This window comes from Anser brachyrhynchus (assembly GCF_964034855.1).
Source record: "Anser brachyrhynchus genome assembly, chromosome: 1".
Lineage (NCBI taxonomy): Eukaryota > Metazoa > Chordata > Aves > Anseriformes > Anatidae > Anser > Anser brachyrhynchus.
The window spans coordinates 175,780,313-175,804,232 of NC_137694.1; the positions used below are offsets into that span (position 1 = coordinate 175,780,313).

At 39.2% G+C, this 23,920-nt stretch overlaps 1 protein-coding gene and 1 long non-coding RNA gene across 3 annotated transcripts in view; one reads left to right on the forward strand and one right to left on the reverse strand.

The window, feature by feature from the left end:
* The window catches only part of TDRD3 (tudor domain containing 3), a 110,888-nt gene that overhangs the window by 65,850 nt on the left and 21,118 nt on the right, over nt 1-23,920 (reverse strand). The window contains exons 2-3 of one of the 2 annotated variants that reach the window (XM_080577038.1): nt 3,867-3,951; nt 711-772 (exon numbers count right to left, since the gene is read on the reverse strand). Coding sequence is in view for 1 of the 2 variants with exons in the window: in XM_080577037.1 (XP_080433163.1) it covers nt 711-776; nt 3,867-3,951 (151 nt within the window). In the remaining variant the exon portion in view is untranslated. Of the gene's footprint in view, nt 1-710; nt 777-3,866; nt 3,952-23,920 lie in introns of both variants that reach the window. The other variant, XM_080577037.1, reaches the window with a different exon arrangement.
* LOC308188228 lies at nt 3,960-23,682 on the forward strand. Its single transcript, XR_013945281.1, has 2 exons — nt 3,960-5,389; nt 7,277-23,682. It is a non-coding gene; the product is annotated as an uncharacterized lncRNA (long non-coding RNA).

A 23,920-nucleotide genomic window follows, 5' to 3' on the forward strand; every position in this document is an offset into this window, starting at 1 on the left:
ATCAAAAATAAAGATCATCAATATTGGGAAATTGGGATAATGATTTGAATAGAGAACTACCACTAGCATTAAAATAAAAACTCCTTCATTCAACTCTCTTAAATGAAGAAAACAGGAAGGGCATACCAATGAGGTCAAATTCAATTTTTATCTAAACATACAGTATATACGTCAAAAATCTGGCATATCTAAACTTCGAATATAATACTATCCTCTGGAATATAAAGCATTGTCATCTGACATGGTTTATCCACATAACCCATAAGCTGCACAAACACAGGTAAATGACAAAGTTTATAACCTTAATCGTGTTTATCTGTGGATACTGTGAAGAAAGTATCAACATTTATCATTATGCTTCATAATTATACAACTATTTTCCTTTATTCGTAACCTGCTTTGCTGCACTCACAAGAATAAAGAAGAAAAAAAAGTTTTGATACTACGTCAAGATCAAAGAGGTTAAACTGTTTCTGAATGATAAGGAAGTTGTTAGGATCATTCATGTTTATTTAAGCACTTCAAAGTTCAGAAGTAAAAAGTCTTCATTATAAAGCATAGTGAGCAAACTAATGTAAATATATTCTATAATGTACTCAAATATTGGCCTCATTTGTATGTTGAATAATGACAAAAACAGACTAACGCAATGCAGAAGTCTGTCATCGCACAGAAATTACAACAAAAAAAGTGAAGTTAATATTGTCTACCTTTTCCACCTTTCCACCATTGATGTCACTGGGGAGGAATTTCTTGCCAATAGTTCTTAAATCTGTCTGAAATTAACAGAGAAGACAAGAGAATATTAACCTAAAATATCCCATTTCAAAAAAAAAAAACAGTATCATAAAAAGCAAAAAGTGCATTTCTTCTATACCGCCAATCACTTGTACAGTATTAAAAAAGTGCCTCTAACCATCCATATAAGATGAAAAAAATCAACTACTTAAAGTAATTTTCAACACATTTTCAAAGACAGTTAAAAATGCTTTTAATCATTGAAAAGAAATGACTAAGTAATGCTTATTTATTAGACTCAACTCTGATGTTTAATACAGGCAAACTTCTTCCCTCTTCATCTGGCACTTAAGAGAAAAGCGTTTTTAATTTTTGTGTTTTTACACATACAAATCCATCATAAAAGGTTGGGAACATTTCTGCAATTAAACCTAGAGTAAAAGTCTACGTCACATTTCTATTAAATGCCTTTCAACTTAAATGTCTGTCTGATTATTTCTTTTGGAAGTGAGGTAAACAGCTACATGACATTATTCAGCAACTATGCAACACAGCTGTTGACAATATTTAACTGAAGAACTCATATGATCAAAGGAATAAATCTCTACAAAAACACCTTCCCCTAACCACAGTTTGGACAAGCATATCAATCAGGATGATGCATGACAAAAGGATAGCCTGGATGGCTTATATGTGGAGCATGTTAAAATAGGAAATGGAATAAAAACTAATTAAACTTTACACATCAAGTTTTTGCAGAGGGACCCGGACAGGTTGGATCGATGGGCAGAAGCCAGTGGGAGGAGGTTCAACATGGCTAAGTGCCGGGTCCTGCACTTTGGCCATGACAGCCCCATATAACGCTACAGGCTTGGGGCAGAGTGGCTCAAAAGCTGTGCAAAGGAAAAAGATCTGGGGGTGTTGGTCGATGCTTGCCATGAGCCAGCAGCGTGCCCAGGTGGCCAAGAAGGCCAACGGCATTCTGGCTTGTATCGGGAATAGTGTAGCCAGCAGGACCAGGGAGGTGATCGTCCCCCTGTACTCTGCTCTGGTGAGGCCACATCTCGAGCACTGTGTTCAGCTTTGGGCCCCTCACTACAAAAAGGATATCAAGGCCCTGGAGCACGTCCAGAGCAGGGCTACAAAACTGGTGAAGGGCCTGGAGCACAAGTCCTATGAGGAGTGGCTGAGGGAACTGGGGTTGCTTAGTCTGGAGAAGAGGAGGCTCAGGGAAGTCCTTATTGCTTTCTACAACTGCCTGAAAGGAAGCTGTGGGGAGCTGGGGGTCGGCTTCTTCCCACACGTAACTAACTAGTGATAGGACCAGAGGGAATTGCCTCAAGTTGTGCCAGGGGAGGTTCAGGTTGGAAATTAGGACATATATCTTCTCAGAAAGAGCAGTCAGGCATTGGAACAGGTTGCCCAGGGAGGTGGTAGCATCACTGTCCCTGGGGGTGTTTAAGGAAAAGGTTGGACGTGGCACTTATGGACATGGTCTAGTGGGTGATATTAGTGGAAGGGGGATGGTTGGACCAGATGATCTTGGAGGTCTCTTCCAACTTTAATGATTCTATGGTGCACTTACATTTGTTAAGACTAAAAAAGACAAACAAAAAACCAAAAAAAAAACAGTAGTGCAGACTAAAACACTTATGTTTTCTAAATTCCTCGGCTTGAAATAAGCCTGTTTAAAACAGAACATGCTGCTGCAGATTCCTGTATTGAAGCTAAAACCCTGCTTATTTATTCAGGTCACAAACGCTTCCTTCAAAAGAAGAAGGGCTAAGCAGAATTACTACCAGAAGTTATACTAACTTGCCATTAACACATGCCAATGAACTACTGTATCTAGAACTGAGTAGCACTACATTTTAGCATGGAAAATGCTGCAAACTAGTGCTTCATTCCATTTTTTTGGCTGAGCAACACTGGCATCCTGTAGAGAGTAAAAATAATTGTAGGGATGCTCTGCAGATATTCAGAGTGAATACACTGAAAGAGTGGATAGATGTTCAAATTGTTTTCTATTGCAAAACATAGCCATAGAGCGATAAAAAAGCACATTTGGTTTTCAATCTGAGCCCACATGATGAAACCAATCTGTCATCTGTCAGTTATTTATCTCTGAATAGCACACAAACTTCTATAAACTGTTCTGCAATGTTCCGTATCCATACAATTGACAAGTCTCCAGCAAGATGCTTTGCAACCACAGCAGCAGGAAGGGGAAACACTTCAAGTCTGTTGCAAGATCTTATACAAAATAAAAGCATTTGAAGAACTGAAGGCAAGTTTATGTCCATTTCATACTTATTTCAGCAATTCACAAAAACACCTAAGTTGGCTTCTTTCTTGGTTTCTTTAGTCCAAAATTACTCTAACAGCTAATGAGAGGTGTCAGTTTTTGAGAGATGGAAACTAAACTCACTTTTATCCTGTCTTTCAAGCCACACCACTTTTCCCTAACTTACCCAACAGGCAACTTAATCTTCTGGGCATCAAAACAACTGACAATAAAAAAACACTGATAACCAACTAAACTGGCTTTGAATATTTGCATAACATTTCTGTTTTATTTTGATTTTGATTATCCATCAAACAAGCTGGAAATGCACTACATATCTGTGAATTTCCTTGTCAGCAGAAATAATTACGACCAATCCAGATTTCTACAGTAAATCAAGCAACTGTTTGTAGTTACATAAAAACATACACATTGCATGCTTTAAAGAACAGCATGCCCAGAAGTCAAACTAAGGATGTTTTACTCATCCCAACAAACTAATAGTTTGCACTATAATTTCATGCCCATGTCTATACACAGCAGTTCTGATTTTGTTATTGCTTGCACTTCGACTTTAGATTTAAATTTGAAACAAAAATATTTTCTTACTACAAATTATGTTCATTTTTCTCCCCCCAGGTTTCACAGTTTGGAATAGGGGTCATATCCACATAAAATTAAGAAATAATTCATATATGCCAGGAGGGAGGAAGGCACCTTGTCCTTTACATAAATCACACAGACAACTGTATATTTAATTAGCCTCACACACTTATACCTGACCCATTAGATATATTGTTTTTAGCATGATTTGTCAGAAAAAAAGTTCACAATCATAACTTACATTAAGGGCAACTAGGATAATGTCATTTGTATTGACTTTTTCAGATGAACTTATACAAGCTTCGATTCCTTCATCTGAAAGATACCTGTTAAAGAAGAAAATATATATATTAGAATATCACGTTATTTATATAATAGTCAAACATTTGTTCTGCAGGTAGGGATTATTTTTAGCTTCTATTTTCTATGCTAGTGAAGCATAACTTAAACAAATACTTAGAAAAAGACTTCATGTAGTCAATTCCTTTACACTGAGGTAAGATTAAGAGATTCGTTTTTTCTTTTCACAAAATAACAGCAACCATCTTCCACACACACCCACACCCCAGATCACAGGAGCCTGGTTTAAAAAAAAAAAAAAAATCAACCACTTGGGCATTACTTGGTATTATAGTGACATACTCATGCATTTTTAAGGGAAAAAAATTACCAAGAAAAAACAAAACAAGAAACAAACCATGTCTGTTTCTAAAGAGCAAGATGATACAGTTAAATGCTCAAAGGCTGGGCAATACAACACCACCATCCAACACAATTAATAAATAAAATTTGTTCATCTGAAAACTAAGGAAGTTAATCCATTACAACAGGATTTGGCTAATAAATTCAAAAGGGCTGACCTATTATGACTTCCAAAAACACTTAGCGAAAGACGTTTTTAGCTTAACTTGAGTGGTCAGAAATTGTGATATTTGTTATTTATCTTGCCTCGCTTATTTCAAGCCCCTGTGTTCATTCTTAGGTAGCTGGCTGTTTTCTCTGCAGAGCGTTTAGTTTTCCTTTAAACATCACAGCAATCATTCAATAATTGATAATTGCTAGATACTGAACCTGAAACACAGTACTTGCCCAAAAAATATTCGCATACTAACTACCTAACAAGAAACCACCATTCCCAAAGAAAAACACAGGATGTATGAAAGAAAGCTTAATATGCTTTAGTAAATATTAAAAATATGCACTCCGAAGTACTTCAAGAAATACTTCAAGAAAACAACATCCAGGTGTAACATATAACTATAATATAAACATGTGAGGGAAGAATCGATAGACCTTTTTAGTTCTAGCCCAGATAACATGAACAGCTCCAGCCCTGACAGCATTGCCAGACTAATTAATGATCCCAGCTGAGCTCTAACCCAGACACCTGAGAGGAACTAGCTGTTCCCGTCAGACAGTGACATCTAGCAAATCCTAAGGGAACAGAATACCACCCAAAAAAAAAAAAAGGCACTAAAGAGGGAGGGGGGAGAGAAAAAAAAAACACGCATATATAAAACAATGTGAAAGAAACAATCTGATTTTTCATCTAGAAGGCACACACTTGAGAACAATAAGGTGGCAGGATTTGTTAGCCTGCGTAGGAACACGGGATTTCTCAGCAGTGGCTCGGATCTTGCATACTGCCGCCTGGGAAGACACGAAGTGGCAATTCCTACCTGGGATTAGCAGACGGACCTCATTAGCTCGAGTCAGCGTAAAGTGGAACACAATTCCCACTCTGCCAGGGGAAAACTACAACAGGTACGTCCTATAGGGAGGACCCCATAAACCACAGTGGAAGCCTTGACTAATTACAACAGACTTCTAGAAAGAGAAATATCATAAAAGCTACAAGTTTACCTCCTGTTATCTTCAGTACAAAGTTGAGTATCAGCTGTACCAGGGTGGGAATACAAAACCCATGAGCTGAATTCGAGACAAGATGCGGAAACATTCCTCCTCCTCTGCAAATTAAGTAATTCTTCAGTTCTGCTGAAACTAGCAGAACTGCAATTCTGTTATGAGCTACAGTCTAGTACTTAGATGTAGGCACTAACATTTTCCAGCAAGAAAAAAAATATATATTTTTAGCGAGTAAACAACAATCTGACCCAGAATTAAATTTTCCCGAGATGGGATAAAATTGATTACTTCCGCCATCATAAAATTCGCTGCTGAGTCATGTTGCAATTTCTCACTTCAAAGTGGAGACTGAAACAGAGCTGATAAAATCCCACTCTGCTTTAGTCCAAATTTTCAGTTTATAACTTAGCAGTTAGTTTGTCTCATTACTTCAGAGGGCTTTTTTGAGCCAGGAAAGATAAATACACACACAGAGCAGAAAAGGCCTTTCATTTTTGACTTACACTAGTTTAAGCAACAGCATTTTGGAGACGCATTGCCCACACCTGACTGAAATCTCTATCAGAGTTACAAGAGGCAGCAACCTACAACCAAATGCTATTTGGGGACATCTGCTACCTTGATAAAGCAAGCACAACAGCTTTTCAGCAAAAGCATGATTTAAAACCACAATTTTTAAAACAGTCTTAAAAAAAATAAAACAAGCTCTGTAACCATGGGGGGGGTGGGGTCAGGAGCAAAATTACTTTCAGGAAGAAAGATCAAATCAATAATTATCTCTGCAAAAGCTATATTGAAGAACTTCAACAGACAAAGAACAAAATTTCTGAACCAGTAACTTTTCAGGTGTTGCTTCTGTGCAACAGGGACATAAAAGTGCAGATATCACCAGAAATAAATGGTCAGGAACTGGGTAGGGAACAAACCGTAACCAGAAGGGTTGTGCACCCTAAGTAACCAAAACATACATTTCTCCTACCTTGACAGAAGTCTGGAACTAGGGTATGTCAAGACAATCTTTCCTGCTTTACCCTAGGAACTCTTTTATGGACTGCTTTATACAGGCAGTACTCCAAATGCATGTCTAGATTTTCTTCAACTTTTTTGCAGAAAGTTATTACTTAAAATAAAATAATTTGTTCTCCTTACCATCTGTTTTATCTCCTGTAAGAACTACCTAAGTTTTAGTCTTGAATATTTCCTGCTACAGGTGCACAAATTATTTCATTTAAGAGAAAATAAATAAAAGCAGTATTTCTAATAAATTTTTATTTTAAAATAGATGCAGTTGTACAAGGAAATATACATCCATATCTCTCAAGTATGAAAAGGGAGTTACAACAGGCAAAATTAGCTCTTCAGAAGGCATAATCCTCAAAACATATGGATTATAAAGTCTGAAATTCTTTTTCCAGACTCCAGAGGAAAGAGAGTTCCCTTTTCAATCTGCTCTTAATGTGCTGTGATGGGTATGTGATGGGTAACATTCTTAATGGGTATGTAATGTGCTGTAGGTAGGACCTTTACAGCAAAAGGTCACTTGATCTTTTTGTTCTCTCTGTAATGAAAGGAAGAAAATCTGAACCTGAACCGAACCCAGAATCAGATAAAAACTCCTCAGGAGTCAAACAGAACAGCCCTGGAGCTCAGTGCCTCATTGCCTGCACTCACGTTACCTGTTCTGCACGTTTTGCAAAATACCACGACCTGCCACAACCCCAGATAATGCAAGGCGAATGACAAAGTGATCCTATTACACTAACCCAACGCATTTCTACTGCCCAGGGCCGGGAGGCAATCCTAATCCGTCCATGAACTAGCTCACCCCCCTGGAACCTGATGGTGAACTCGGTGCCCTGGCTAATCCCTGCTCTGCACACCTCCATCCCAAGCTGCTGCTTCTCCCTTTGCTTTGAAAAGGAAGGGGGCACCGGGAACAATCTGGCACATGAACGTTGCTGGCACCACCACCACGTTTCCCTTTGGATTTCCTCTGAAGAAGCATTTCAGAATTACACACATTTGCTTAAGGAGAAGGAGCAGATAAAAGAACAGTGAAATAAATGACTGCGAAGTGTGGAGTGAAAAAAGCAAAGTGCCACAAAGCCCTTGAAGAAGTAAAAGGCTAGCCAGCAGCTGGCCACTGACATCTTCTTACACTGACAGCAAGGAGACAAATTATTTCCTTCACATGCAATGCAGATAACACTATCCTGGGTGATCAGACTGAAAGGCTTAAAAGGAGGCAACTAGCTTCCAGCTGGCAGCTTGATTTTTGGCTTTATCCACCACACTCTTAAACAACCTAACGCTACTCTATTTTTGAGAAAATTGTATTCGTGGGTGTGTACACACGTGTAAATCACTGAGATTTTAAGGAACTGGTAACAGTAACAGCATAAATTGCAACCACTTTGGTTTCTAAGGAAAAAGTACTCACTAGGCTTGTACAGCCTCCGAAGTTATAAACTGAAGTAATGCAGACAATTGTATTGATTTCAAAGGAATTGTGCCAAGTAATGCTGTATGAGTCACACAGGGATTTTGTGGCTTTCAAACGTTAATACATATTAAAAAATAAGAAATAGAATCAGTTTACAACCAAATGGGCTCCAAGCTGCTTCATACGGCTGAGATGTTTACCTGGGGATCATTCTCTTGGGAAAGGAGACCAGAAGAGAGAGGAAACACGGCAGGGAGAGGAAAATAAGTGCTTCTACTGCAATTCTTCCACATTATGTTTGCCGAAACCCGAGGGATATTTGTCTCATGTATTCCTCCCACACACATCCAGCTCGGCTCATCTGAGACATGTAGAAGTGCAACCCTCTTAGCAACAGCTTTCGTCAGAAGAGCATCTCCTTTTTAAACTAAAAACACCTGTTCTTACACCTCGGGATGAGCACTGCGTCGACAGGATTATTAAACAAGCCATTCATAGTGAATCAGCATTTTCCATGTGAACCATTCACATATAAACCCAAATCTGCAATTTTTCTGTCAAAACGTTCGCTATAAGCTCCTATAAAAAAAAAAAAGTTTCAGTAATTCTCCCTAACGCACAGTAGAACATATTCCCACCACTCCTTCGTTCCAAGCATGGTATCACCCTAACAGCCCCCCTTCTTTCCTATGTTACAAATATCCATTCTCCTTTTTGATATTTCCCATTGTTGGGGGCTGTGATTCTGCAGTACCAGTCGCAACTGCATCTCTAGATATCTCATTTTATCCTCTGCTTTACTTCATCAGGAACAAATCACACCTGACATGCCCTGCACAGACAGATTTGTTACGGCTACACTATTACCACCTGCATAAAAGCAATCCCTGGCTGGCATCAAGTAAGATACATTTTTGTTTGCCTGCTCTATACTGCTGGATCAAGTACTCTCTGTGCCCACACATGTGCGTGCACACACAGAAGTTTTAGAATGTTTAATTTAAAAGCTTTATTTTAGAATTAAATCCACCTGGTATACAACTTTCCTAATGCACAAGCAGTTTTCTTGAAATGCTGGTTTTGCTATTTGCAATTCACAGTTCATGGGCAACCAAAAATCTTCAGCTACCTTCAATCCTTTTCCTGTACTGCATTACAGAGGATTTCTAGAAAAGTGTATTTTTCTCCTATCATCTCTACAATTAATGCTTTATTACAGGAGAAACTTTCTTTAGGGAAACAAATAAATAAGAGAAAATAACATCAATAAACATGCTGTATAAATTTCACATACTTCAGATTCACTCCTCTTCATAAAACTACTGTGACATTAGCAGAAAATGCAAACTGCCTTACCAGTATTTCTTGTAACTCTGTCAAACACATGAAACAATCCCAAAGTTTCATTATATGTAAATGTAACATTGCTATTTTCTGTGTGTACACAAAAATCAGAATGTTCCTTCCATTGCTTCCCACAGAAAACAGATTTATACAATCATGCCACCTACAAGGTAATCTTTTAAACCAAAAATATTTGTAGAGAGCATTCATATTTCTGGTACTTAGCACCACGAAGGATGAGAGAACAATTTTCACAAAGCGAAGTGCAATTTTATGCACTTGTGGAAGACCACCACTGGGTGCCACTATTGCTCCACAGCAGAACACTATCCTTTACACTAGCTATTTTAAATTTGTAGTACTCTTTTGATAGGGTTTCAAAATATTCTGCTGGATTTTGGTTGTATAAAGGAATTAGACCACAGTACTACAAATTTTATTGAGGGACTGTCATTAAAGCTGTTTAAAAAATACAAAACACATTTTAAAACATTATTATGCTAAACATGAAAATCAGATTTAAAAATAAAGCTTCTTGCCCTATAACCTGCATAACAACACGGGGAAAGCAACTGACATTTTTCTTTCTTTAAATAAAACGTTCAGAAGTTGAAAGGATGGCGTAGTATTATGCAAACTACCAGTGAAAATAAAACAGAACTTAAAAGGTGAAGAACAGGGAAGGTTTGAAAGGGTTCAAACATCCTGCCAAAATCAGGGCCGACTGCTGCTTTATCCGCAAGGCAAACATCTGTCAGTAATGACAAATAACCTCCGCTGTAGTGTCAGTGGCATTCCTGGCAATTTTACGATTACTATTCAGACACCCAAGAAAGTGACGTTTTCCCAACATCTAACCCTGCTGCATCGCCTGCTGTTCCTTCTTGTTTTCTCCACAACTGTGGGGAAAAGACTATGCCACTCCTTTTATTCAAAGATCATGTCTAAAGACTTATTCCCCCCCTTTCATTGCTCTGCATCTTGTACATACACAGATGATCATAGCTAGCCAGGCGTATTTTTATTCTCCCATCACTCCTCCCACTTGCTAATATTACTTTGAGTTCTAACCCTGATCACTAACAGCTTTGCACTCCTAAGGAGCTTTATCTTGTGTTTAAGCCCAGAGCGTCATGCTCCATCATCCAGGTGCTTAATGACAGTATCAAATAAAACCTGACCTAGAAGATGCCTCTTATTTTGGCAGTGAACCATCCCGTAGCCATTCTTTCCAGTCTGGTCCATGCAGTTTCATAGCTGCCTTATAGGAACTTAATCTAGATTGTTTCCCTGTTTTACTCCTTAAAGATAAAAAAAAAAAAAAGTCAGAAAAGACTGTATTATATCACTAATAAAAAACCAACATCATTTTATGTATTTGCTGTCATAATTCCACTTATTTACATAATCTAGAAAGTTGAGAATTACAGAAGTTTGGTTGCAATTAGATCAGTATTTAGATGAACAGACACCAAGTCTATTTTTAAAATATTACCGACATACATAAAACTGCTGCAGAGCCACGACAGCACTTGAGTTCCCCGTGCAACTAACCATGCCTCCAAGCTCCCTACCTTTTCACTCTTGGGCTTGTACTGCTTTTTTTAAGTGCTGTTTCCAACTCTCCAACCCAGGTCAAGCTGAAACCCCAGCAAGACATTCAAAAGAAATGCATTACCAACCTCCAGTCCTCACACACACATTTAGCGGACAAAATTTAAGGCCTAAACCTCCCTCCTATGCATGTGACACTTGACTTTAAATTAAAATACCAGCTATGAAAGTCCATTTATTATTAGAACTTTAAAAAGAGTTGCTTTGAGTTTGTTTTTTGTTGTTGTTGTTTAGTAGTTTTGTTTTTTGGATGGTTTTTGGTTTTAAACATTATCTAGTAAGAGCAAAATGTCTGTCACTGGTGTCCCCTGCCCTTCCTTTCCTCATGTAGGGAAGCAAGCACAAGTTAATTACCTTGGAGTAAAACCTATTTTGTCGGTAAAACTGTGACCTAAAGAAAGCCTAGCAAATGCTCGAACCCCAAGGAAAGAAAAAAATAAATAAAATAACCAAAGTGCATTAAGCTATACCAATATTGTAACTTCATCCTAGGGTTGCTCCAGCCTGGAGGGCTGGATAAAGACCAGGATAAAAAAAAAAAAAAAAAAAAAAAAAAAAAAGACCAACAGCTTCAGATCCTTACAGTCCTAAACACAGGCAATACCAGTCACCCTCACTAACCCAGCTTTCTATCCATTTCCAAAAGACAAGGACTAATTTTATACAAAAGATTCATCAACCACTGACAGTTTCAAAATTATTCTGGAATATGATGGACATGCAACGACCAAAACATTAGTCCATCAGCAGGTTGGCCTGACAAGTCCATCACTCCCCTCACACCTCCCCAGACCCACACAAAATTCCTCTTTTTCATTAGTGGCGTATGTATTTCCCCTGACAGCCTCCCTAAAATTGCTGTTCCAGAAGTGAAGTACAAAAAACAAATTTTCAGCGTGCTCTACTGCACCCAGGTCTGGGGCACCCAGCACAAGAAGGATGTGGATCTGTTAGAGCAGGTCCAGAAGAGGGCCACAAACATGATCAGAGGGCTGGAGCACCACTCCTATGAAGAAAGGCTGAGACAGCTGGGGATGTTCAGCCTCGAGAAGAGAAGTCTCTGGGGAGACCTCATTGCAGACTTTCAGTACTTAAAGGGGACTTATAAAAAGGACGGAGGACTCTTCACTTGGGTAGACAATGACAGGCCAAAGGAGAACGGTCTTAAACTGAAAGAGGGTAGGTTTAAATTAGACATTAGGAGGAGATTCTTTACTCAGAGGGTGGTGAGGCACTGGCACAGGCTGCCCAGAGAAGCTGTGGATGCCCCATCCCTGGAGGTGTTCAAGGCCAGGCTGGATGGGGCCTTGGCCAACCTGATCTAGTGGGTGGCATCCCTGCCTACGGCAGGGGGGTTGGAGTTAGATGGTCTTTAAGGTCCCTTCTAACCCATTCTGTGATTCTTCGTCAACAGAGAACACACACCTTAAAACACTAACACTTGCATTAGCGAAGTATTTATAATAGTACCTCCCAGTGTCCTGTCTGTGGCACTATTCTTTTCCCACATCTGTTTTCTTCTCTGAAATTACTACTGCAGGGAATGCAATCTGATTTCTTAAGACATAAATTCAAAATTCTGTTATGAGACTGGCACGATATTTTTCACAAGCATTACACAACAGAAAAGTTCACTTAATTTTGTGGTTTATTGAAACATAGAACTAAGCATCACCTTCGTTACCCATCACGAATCACACAACCATCAAAAACCCCAGATTCTCTCTTTCCCACGTGTCATTTATTTCATACACCACATCTTGGATAAACCATGTAAACAAAACTGAAGACCAGAATCAACTCTTTTTTTTAACCTCAGTTATCAACAGGCAAACACAAAATAACCACCTGTAAAGCCCTGAGCAAGAGTCGGGGATGGCAGAAGCCAGAGCACGTCACATCACCCCGTTCTGCAAGGGGCCGGACTCGGTGTGCCCGTTGTTCTTCTCCAGGAAACCCACCAGTACGGGGTACACGGGTACGGTGAGCCCCACGTGAGCAGACACGAGGCTATAAGCAGGATCCTCTCTGACAGGGGCGTGCAGCTGCTGGATTTACTTCCCTACGCTTCCAAAAAGCTCCGATCAGACGGCCTTCAGTGAATGCTGCAATGCTCATCTCTTGTAACCGGCATTTGTATGCGGGGGAAAATCAAAGAGCTGAGAAATCTCTGAAGCACAGGATAAAAATGACAAAGTTGCCTGATATGCATGTGGTAACTTTTAATAAATGTTATGACTGCGCTTTCAAGGTATTATTTGTGATATACTGAAAGTGCTGTTAATGCAATTTTCAAGTATACCCAAAAGTAACTGCCCTCAAGGCTTATATAAACTTAAGTAAACAGCTACTTTATTTTCAGCTCTGTAACAATAGCAAAAGCTATTGAGCAACGCTTTGACAGTTGGTTTACATTAAAAATAATCCAACACCATATAAACGTTTCATATTAAACATGTCAAAACCCGAAGCACTTTGTAGGAATTAGGGAATTAAGTGGACTGAAAGGATGAAAAACAACGGGATTTTCCCCCAAATCAAGAATTGGGGATGATAAACAACAGAATTTCCTTCCCCCCCAACCACCAGCTGCTTAGTATCAGCCTAGAAGGAACTTTTGCCTCTCTCACACAAGCGTGTTTCCATTTATTCAGTCCCTCATGAACGCAGGAGACAGAGAGCATAACTTTCTTTACTGGAAATAACAAACCCCGTGCCCCAACCCAGAGGAAACCATCAGTCACAGCACAACGCCGACACAGAAATCACTTACTTCCCCACCACGTAGGTAGGGCTGGGAGTGTCTGGGTCACACTGGGAACTTGTTCCGCTCCTGTGGCTGCGCACTGGCTTTTCATTACAAAGACTACACGGCGCAGAGAAGAGCTATACACATTTTTAGATAGCTACGTACAGAGTCTCATAGATACAGAAAATGTTACTATCAATTTCATGAAACAGCCAAGAGCTCAGGAAAAAAAATATACTTAAGATACTATCAAAAATTAAACTGTGGAAAATAAACATTTCACGATGAAAAATGTGCTTCATGTTTTTGCGGCTTCCCAGAGAGCTTCATTCCAGTGCCGTTATTACCGATGGCTTGGGCAAAACAGTGAAGTGGCAGTGAATTTTACATGTAAAAAACAAACTAGCAGGCATGCTTCAAATGAAAAGGGAGGTTAATTATGCCAACCACACAAACAAAAAGAAGTCAGCAGAAAGAGTGATCAAAAAAATATTCTGGAGGATTAATTTGATAAACGGTAACAACAAAATAAGATTTCCAAAGCAGATGCAAGAAGCTTGACAGATGACAAGGCTCGTAAGTGACTGACACGCAAAAGGAACAATCAAGAAAGCAAGCTGTAATACACAGGCTGAGCGTTTCTCTGTATTTCTAAACTAAATCTCTACAACTGAGACTTGGAAGGTTTCCAAACTAAAGTTATTGTTGAAATACGTATCTAAGCAAATTGATATTACAATAGGAAAGGTTTTAGAACAACAGCAGCAGTAACAAAACTGTTTGCCCATGAGCTCAACAAGAGCCCAAATACAAACTGCTGACCTTTTTAAATCAACACCTGTTCCACAAGAACAGAAAACAGTAAAAACACCACGCAGTATTTTTGAAAGGAGTAATCACTTTTAATCCTAGAAATTAGAGACCCTTGTGTGCAAACCCAAATACACCATACAGAAGACTAGAATTTGTAGGCTTGTGAGCACATGGGTGAAGATCTGAGCACATGGGTGAAGATCTTCCCTCTTGCAGAGGGAAGATGTTCCCCACACAGCTGTTACACACACCTCTGGGCAGGATGAAGAGAGCGAGCAGGAGGGCAAGGCGGCAGGGAAGAGGAGAAGGAAAGACTGCTGTTGAGACAGCTTTTGACAGGATTCTTCACCAAAAGCTCTTAAAGAAATTGTATGGTTAAGCCAGAAGAAGAAAGAATCCTCTGCCAAGTACTGAAGTACAGGAAAGGAAGGTTATAAATGCAATGGGCTCTGCTCTTGAGCATTAATTAATGAGATACATCGCATCTCATATATGTGTGTCAGATCAGGTATCTGCACTGCGTACCGCAAATGTTAAGACACAGGACAAGGTAACAAGGTGACGACAGGTGATGATTTTAGAGAGCTGTAGAAGGCGCCAAAATCTAAAGCTCACTGCCCTCTATGACCACACAACAAGATGTCAGGAGGATTTCAACATTAATAAGTGACAAATATTGTCCATAGAGAAGAAAACAACTGTACCACCACATGCACAGTACTGAGCTCTACCTAGTTATCAATAATGAAAATGACAGAGTCCTGTAGTTATTTTCTGGACACTAACTTACTGCTCAGTAGCAGCCCAAAGCACACAAAGCACAATAGGATCCATTTCCAAATCAACACAAGACACAATAGTAGAAAACCACACTAATCCAACCAGAATTAAGTGTAACCGCGGCTGTACATAACTTAGTTACATAATTTCGTTACAGATGCTGCAGAAAATAGTGAGTTATTTAATTTTCAATGCAAACTGCCACCACAGGTCACAAAGTGCAGCACAGGAACAGGTTCCCTGGAGTGGCTGCAAGCCCCTTGGACCTGCTGAACACACAGCGAGGTAAAGTTACAGCTGACCTGATCTACAGTCTTACTAAGAGCAAAAGCTTGAAGGAAGATGACTTTAAGGATCCCTTCCAATCAACCCATTATCTCAAGAACCCAATCCAATTAGCAAGTGTACCTGAACGCTGCATTTTAATATGCAAACATCGTCTTGGTTGTAAATGGGAATGGCACTAAACTACTCAGGGGTGGGTAGTTCAGACTAGATATCAGGAAAATTTCATTACTGTGAGGATACTCAGACACTGCAAGAGGGTTCCTAGGGAGGTGGTTGAAGCCCCACGCTTGTCAGTGTTCAAGAGACATTTGGAAAATGCCCTCAGTAACATGCTTTAACTTTTGGTTAGCCTTGAAGCGGTCAGGCAGTTGGACTAGCTGATCTTTGTTGGCCCCTTCCAGCTGAGCTATTCTAGCTCTAACTCCAAATAACCTAAAATTACGCTGCCTTCAGTTAAAGCATTTTACTCTCATTTCAATGTATGTTTTGTTTTAATATATAATTGCTTTTATTTTCATGGCTTTAAATTCAACTCTAAATACACCACTATTTCACAGATATTGATGTTGGACCTTTAGGTCAGCAGATTTCCTTCCCTCCCCCAACCCCCATTTTTTCTTTCATACCTTGGAGCAAAAGCTATTTAGCTTCTTTAAGTTAATTTGGTAACCCTTTTAGCAAGTAATTAAAATACACACTTTACATTTAAGTAAAAGAGAAAGTAAAGGTCAGTTGCTGACCCTGGTACAAAGAGATAAAGATATCAGAATGCATCCAGCACTTACGCACAGGAGGTTTTCTGCCTTTTCCCTGGAGAGCATGAAGTGCTCTACCTGAAGCTCTGCTGAGGCAAAGGTTCAAAACTTACTGAACTGACTTGAACTGTCTTCAAAACTTATAAAGGTGTGACAACATGCTATCCTGCTTCACTGACATTTGTGAGACGCACAGCAGAGTTGATAGGTATGTGTAACCAAGCTGATTACAGGGCTCAGCATTCCATAAAGAGCCAGGCAAGAATTAAACGAGACCAGATCTGAACTTGAACAATAGAACTAATCAAGTGGTAATTTACTGTATAGGAAGCTAGTATGTATTTTCATCAACTAATGACTTGGGAAAGAATTGAGAATCAATAATGGTTCCAATACTGAAACTGACCTGCAAGAAACTATCACATAAATAAATGTAGGCAATTGAATCTTGGTGTTACTGATATTGATTTTTTTTTTTTTTTAAATCAGTCACAACTACAACTTCTAAACATTAAAGAACTACTTTTAAGAATCTGAATACAATTTTGCAATTGATATTTTTTCTGGGCTGCATGTTTGGTTTGTTTAAAGGTTGCTTTCCTCAACATCCAGGAGGGACATGGCAATTTGTTCCAATCTAGCACCATCATCAAAAGCTAAAATCCCGCCACCGCTGAGTTGACTAAATGACAGAAGTCTGCAGTTTGGTGACAGAGCACCCCCCACCACTAAAATCACCCTCTCAGATGGCTTTAATTGAAAAAGTTGACCAGACAGAAAAGCTAAGAACCCTTTTACCTACAGAAGCCATTCTCTTCTTCAATACAAGCACGGAAGAAAGCAAAAAAATTTAGTGAGGATACGGAGAAATGCGGTAGCAAGTTCATCACATATTACCAGCAAGATTTAAAATACAAAAAAAAAAAAACACCAAACAACAACAACCAAAAAAAACACTTAATTTGGGCATAAAATAACATGAATTTTAAGTCATTGTCTTGATGTCAAATTTTGGGTTGCATCTTAAGCATTTTTTTGTCGATATATTTTGTCAGTAGTTCCAGAACCACCTTGGTTATTTTGTTTTTAAATCAATTTAGTACTGTTTCTCTTTTCTCAAACTGATGTTACAGCCTTCTAAATGTATGTCATTTATAACCATGTTTTTCTAGATTATGAAATGAAGGTAAATACAGCAATTATAGTGTTTATGCTAAATTATTATTGCAAGGTACAAAGTGAGGCTGCGATGCTTCTGGTATTCAACTGCACAAAAAAGCCAAGTCTACCAGAAAACAACTTGTTCTCTGCCAAAATAAATGGAAACATTTTAAAACTTGATCAGGAAACATAACAGCAAAACATATTCCACTAGCCATACCAAAACTAAGACAAAACAAAAGCAGATCCAACACAAATGCAAACATGAGTTAATTACCAATTTTTCTCCCTCATAAAATAATGGTTAAAATATTTGCCATTTCTTAAGTCTATGAATTGTTTTTGGAAATACTCCCTAATCACTGAAATCATATTTTTTACCTTCTTTTGGACCTCAAAACTAATACTGTGCTATTAATATATTTGAACATCAAAACTATTTCAAAAAACGCAAAACCTTTTGTGTTTTGAGATTTCACCTTATCAATGTCAGTAAAAGCAAGGATCTCCACGGAAACTCTCCCCTTTCTTGCCTGCTCATTTATTTTGTTCATTTGTTTTAACAAGGACATAAGCTTAGCCATTATTTCTCAATACTTTTATTTAACCCATAAGGATGACAAGGCTCATCATCAGCATACATAGAACTTTTAACAAGGAAAGGGTTAATTTCAATTTCTTTCTCTTCCCTATCTTTCTGTTCCTCCCTGTGGACCTAAACAGCCCTTATTCTCAAACCGAAAGACTGCAGAAAAACTAAGTTGATCTGGTGTAATAACAATAACACGCAACAAGGCAAATAAGATACCTTGGTTTTATGATCGAGGTATGGCACGACAGCTTTCAAATTGGCAGTTCACAATATTCCCAAAGAGAAAAATAGAGGATATAATTATGTTTTCTTGAAAGCACACAGTTCTCCATGATAATATAGTAGTATTACACTTGTATATATGGGATTTATGCCCTTGCCTATAAAACGTCACCAAAGCACAGAACAGCTGAGATAAGAAGGGACCTTCAGAAGTCCACTGCGCCAACCCCGCTCAAGCAGGGACCCCCAGAGCAGGGTGCCCAGCATCACATCCAGGCAGCTTTTGAAGATCCCCAAGGAGGAGACCCCACAGCCTGTCTGAACAGCCTGGGCTCCCTTCAGGGATTTACGGACATTGACAAGATCCCCGAGCCTCCTCTTCTCCAGGCTGAGCAGACCCAGCTCTCTCAGCCACTCCTTACAGAAGAGGTGCTCCAGACCCTTCGTCATCTTGGTGGCCCTACATGGGATGCTTTCCAGCACATCCACGTCTCTCTCACACTGGGGGGCCAGAACTGGACGTAGCACTCCAAATGCAGCCTCACCTATGCTGACTAGAGGGGAAGGATCACCTCTTTACCTGCTGGCATTACTCTGCCAAATGCAGCCAAAAAAATCATCAGCCTTCTTAGCAGCAAGGGCACACCGCTGACTCACGTTCCATTTGGTGCCTACCAGGATCCCCAGGCCCTTTTCCAGAGCTGCCTTCCAGCTGCCCCCACAGCACACCATCATTTATCTACTCAACACTATTTTTATCCTCAATATTGGTCTCTCATGTCCCACATTAACTCTAAAAGCAGAACCAAATCACCCAACTACACTTTGCAGGAGTAGGCGCAGCAGCCAGGCGAATGTCCCTTGAGCACCCCTTGCCTCTTCCAGCTCTTAAAGCATCAGAGACAGCTGGGAGAGGAGAACATAGCTTTTAAGTATTAGAAGACTTGGGTTTCCTGTGCTTCCCTCTTTAAACCATATGACCCCAACCCTTTTAGCCTTTCCCTAGAAGGTCATGGTGTTTTTTCATTCTCTACTCAGTCTTCTTTTTCCTTGCTTCACCTTCTCCTCACCCACACATCTTTTTCGTGAAGTGCTGCACCCAAGCTGGGCACTAACTCCAGCCCTGAACAAAACGAAAGAACATTTTCAGGCATCTATTAACACAACATTTGATTAACAGCCAGAACAGTTGCCTGCTATACCCTATTCGACAGCATGATACTACATCATACTGTGTATGGTGTGTAATGAATAACGGGAAATATATATATATTTCTTTTTGTTCCTCTGGAGAACTGCTATTTACAAATCCTGTTACGCAGTCGATTATCCTACACTCACACAAAATAACTTATAAACAATTGTGCCTGCTATATATAAGCCACACTTGCCAAAAAAATGAGAAAGAAATATTACGCATACAGGACAAAACAGTGTTTTTTTCTTGTCACAACTTGTCAGGCCTCGTTCTTAAATTTGTGTTTGCTGTTGCTTGTCATCTGATTATATTTGTTTATGAAACCACTGAAAAATTATCAAACTGTTTACAGAACATAATGTTTGCCTGTTTTACAATTCTCATTTTCGCATGGAAAAAATCTGAAGAGGCAGTAACAATGGCTAAAGCTTATGAATCCTTGCTACCACCAGATTTACAAAAGCATCAAGTATTAATCATTCGGTTTTACATATAGTGAAAAGAAGGCATTTCACAGGTAATCTTGTTATCCAACTTTCAGCCAACAATTTTAACCTAATCCTTCAACATGGATGAAGATAATCCAGATAAATAAATCGAAGACACGAAATGAGAAAGGAGAAACACTTCAAATAATAAGACCCCTACCTCACCCTATAGTACAGAAGTATCACAAGGAACAGGATGAGATAATGAATTGTCTTCTGGAAAAAAGCCTATTTCTCACCACTAATTCAAGTGGATTTAGAGGGGAGAAGAAAGAAAAACGCCTTACTAACTTTTCTCTTAAAAGACTCGTCCTACAGTTCAGATTTAGGAAAGCATTTGGTCACCTGACCCTCCCCTACCTAGTAACTGCTAAAGGCTGGACCACTGGTCTATCTTGAGAGCTGGCCTTCACGTACAGCACCTGATGGTTAACTGATGCGAGCTTACAGGAGGCTCTGCAGTGTTTGCAGGTCTCCCACAACATCCTGGATCACAGGTCACAACATCCTTCACTTGAAGTTTGTCAGTTATCACTCAGGTCATATATCAGATGAAAGCGAACTGGCATGACCTGTAACTCCTTAATGCACATGACAAAAAGAGGATTTACTTTCTTCGAGGGCAGTTTCTCAGTGACATTACCTCAAAGTGGGGAAGCTTCTTGGCAACAACTGCTAGAGACGTGAACTACACAGCTTGCGTGCCAGCCACCTAATACAGGCAGAATATTCCTATAAATAGGCCAGATTTGTTCCACACAGACAGCGTGTGCTTATTTGAGGTGGGTTACAAAGGTTAACCCACACACAGCTTGGCAGCAGAACTCGACGCAGGCTATTCTTGTTGCAGGATGGCAGCCAAGTGGCTGCTGGCAGCATCTTACAACAAAATTATTGCTATGACGAATTCAGGTGGCTGAGCCAGTACAATAGAGAAGAATAAATGTGTCTTTCCCAGGAGAAAAAGAAGGAGAAAAAAAAAAAAAAGAAGCCATGCCTATCTGTAGCAGTGAAATTCGGGGCAAAGATTATCTGGAACCTCTCAGTGGCAGCTCCAATCTTTTCTGTGGAGACATAGCACGCTCTGCCATCAAATTAGCAGCTTACAGTTAGTTCAAGCAGCTACAGCCACCTTTATCTCCAAAAGGTAAATTAATTCCCTTCCTTCATTTAACAAAGCATTGTATTTGTGCTATAAAATATCTTAGCTTGTGAAAGCACTTTTGTAAGCTCGTTAGGCAATTCAGCAGGTTTCCCCAAGCCCAGCCCCTACGAACTCCCAGGAGCTGACTGATTTTCACTGGAAAGTCAGGACTTATCTATACTTCTTAAAGGACATTTGTCAAGCTTTGTATCAAGGTGAATTAAAAACATTGGCTCTAACCTGCCCTCCTACAGCTCAAGAAGAGAAATGCTCACTTGTTAGCCTGAGCTGTGTTACAGTAAAGAACTACTTCTCATCCTACTATAGCACAAAGGGAATACACTAAAGCAAGTTAGTTTCCAGCATACCGTAACAGCTCTGCATTGCTGGAGATATGCTCCTGTATGCTGAAGTTTATCCCCTTCTGTTCAGGGCATGCCATAGCAAAACATTTCAGAACACCACTTCCCAACTTTACACACAGGTGCAGTGTTCTTGAATATTTATCTGATTCCTGGAACCAAGGCACGCTAAGCAAAGGTATACTCGCATTTGAGAGGTTCAATGTATAGAAGAAAAACTTTGCAGATGAAACTGAACTACCACACCCTAGAATGAATTCACGCAATCAATACCAAAGACTCACAGACACGAAGGAGAACCTTCTTTATAAATTGGCTACCCGACCTCCAAGTCTCAGGCTCGATCTTCAAAGAAAGATTGCCCCTGCTCTGTCTTTTCCTCCCTCTGCCTCCTGGGTGCTAAATTCCCTTCTCTCTCCAAAGACCTGAAGTATAAATAAAAGCTTAGTTGCTGATCCAACAACAACTGAAGCTACATTGATCTGTGTTTACTGCACATTTTGCTCATTGTTAAAAACTAATGAAAGGATTTGCAGCCCAAAGGATTGTTCACTTTCTCCGAACTCATTACCTCTTCCTATAAACCTTGCTTCCTTTTTTACCCTTTGCTCAACTCTAATAACAGTAACCAGCTATAGTAACACTGCTACTACAGATAAAAACACTTTACTTTCAAAGAGTCCTCTGGATAACACTATGGATACACCATAGGCTTTGTTTTTACACCGATCACCTCTTTCCAAACAGATTGTTGCAGTACTTTTAAATGTACATTACCTTTATCCTCCTACAAAATTGTTGTTTCCTCCCCGAGCTGCAGACTATGAATGGTAATAGTGAATCAACGCTAAATGGCTCATTGCAAGTAAACGAACAAGGAAATTTAGCTGCTCGTCAGTTCTTTCCTAACTTGCAAAAACATCTTTGGGTTAACAGAAACATGCTGATCCCTGAATTGGAAGCCAATGCCACAAAGAGCAATCATTCACAGTAACTCACTGAGCTGGAATTTCATTTCTTTCCACAGTTCATGCATCTTGACAAGAAACACATGCATGACAACTACTGTTAATACAGATAAAAGGGTAAAGACAAAATATAAGGTTTCAGAGCATTCAGAAAAAAAAAACAAAACAGAAATTACACAAGATGAAGGAAAAAAAAAAAGATCTGGCTTTTCTTCCAAGACTTACACTGGATTGGATCCAAAACCAAGATAAATTATTAGGCAGCAAAAGGCCCTTACAATAACTGACAGCCTGGAAGATGAGTTTTCAAAGACAGTCCTTTCTTTGAGAAGGGACGTATAGCATACAACAAATTCAATTCCTCAAAACAACAACAAAGAAACAAACACCACACAGGCATTACTCAGAAAACAAACGAAAAAAAAAAACACATTTTTGGAAATTTAATTCAAGCCAACTCTTATCTTCACCTGAGCTCCCCTTGAAATATTCCACATATGGCAAAAAGAGACAACTGGGTGTCCTACCAACAGAGCAGCATTTGAGAGCCCTCAATTAAACTTCTCAGACTCTCATACTGGTATTTTAATATTATGAAATATAACTTTCAGTTTCGCATCCAGTATTCAATACGAAATACAAGCCATTTTGATATGGTTGTAGCTGTGATCATTTTCAACCAATGCTCTGATTTATTATAGAATTTAGAGGGGAAAAAAAAGATTTTTGTTGGTTGATGTGACCCTATTGTGTCACATCTGTCACAAGCCCAGTTCAGGTAACACCCTGAAGTTTTTGGCATCACTGTTTTATATTCCTACACACAGAGGTCGAAATAGAAACTGTTGTCAAAGTATTTGCTCCATTACAATTCAGATGACTTACAATCTCAGGATTTACGAACTCGAGGTTATGCAGCATCATTCCTATTTTCACTAGCAATCTGATTATTTTCTGAGGTGATCGCACCCGCAGCATACCTTTCCTCTACAAGCTGCACATCCAGAAGGTTTACCATTTCAATTACGCCACCTTAATTAGGAAGTAAAACTTTCACATCTAGCTTAGCCTTAAATTGTCTTGTGTAAGTACAGGAGAAAAACTATAAACATAATTTAATGTAAGATTTTTTTCACTAAGTAGTGGAAAATGAACTGCAATACATTAAAACAAGTATTTACTTCATTTGCAATTAAATATTCCTATATTTCTGCTGTTATCGATAAACAAAGTAACATCTGTCAAGTCACAGCACAGTGAGCTCCAAAAACTTCAGCCCCAAGCTGTTACTCTCCAAGTCAAAATACATCAGGATTGTAACAAGATAGACTGCATGGTTTTAGATATGAGAGAAGCCTATGTCTGAAAAAAAAAAAGTTATATTTTCTTTCTTTAAAACTATTTTTTAGTTTTAGAAATTTCCTATAAAAAAAAAACATCATTCATGAGCCAATGTTAATAAAGAAATCATGCAAAATTTTTCAGTTCACGTGGAAGATTTTATTTTT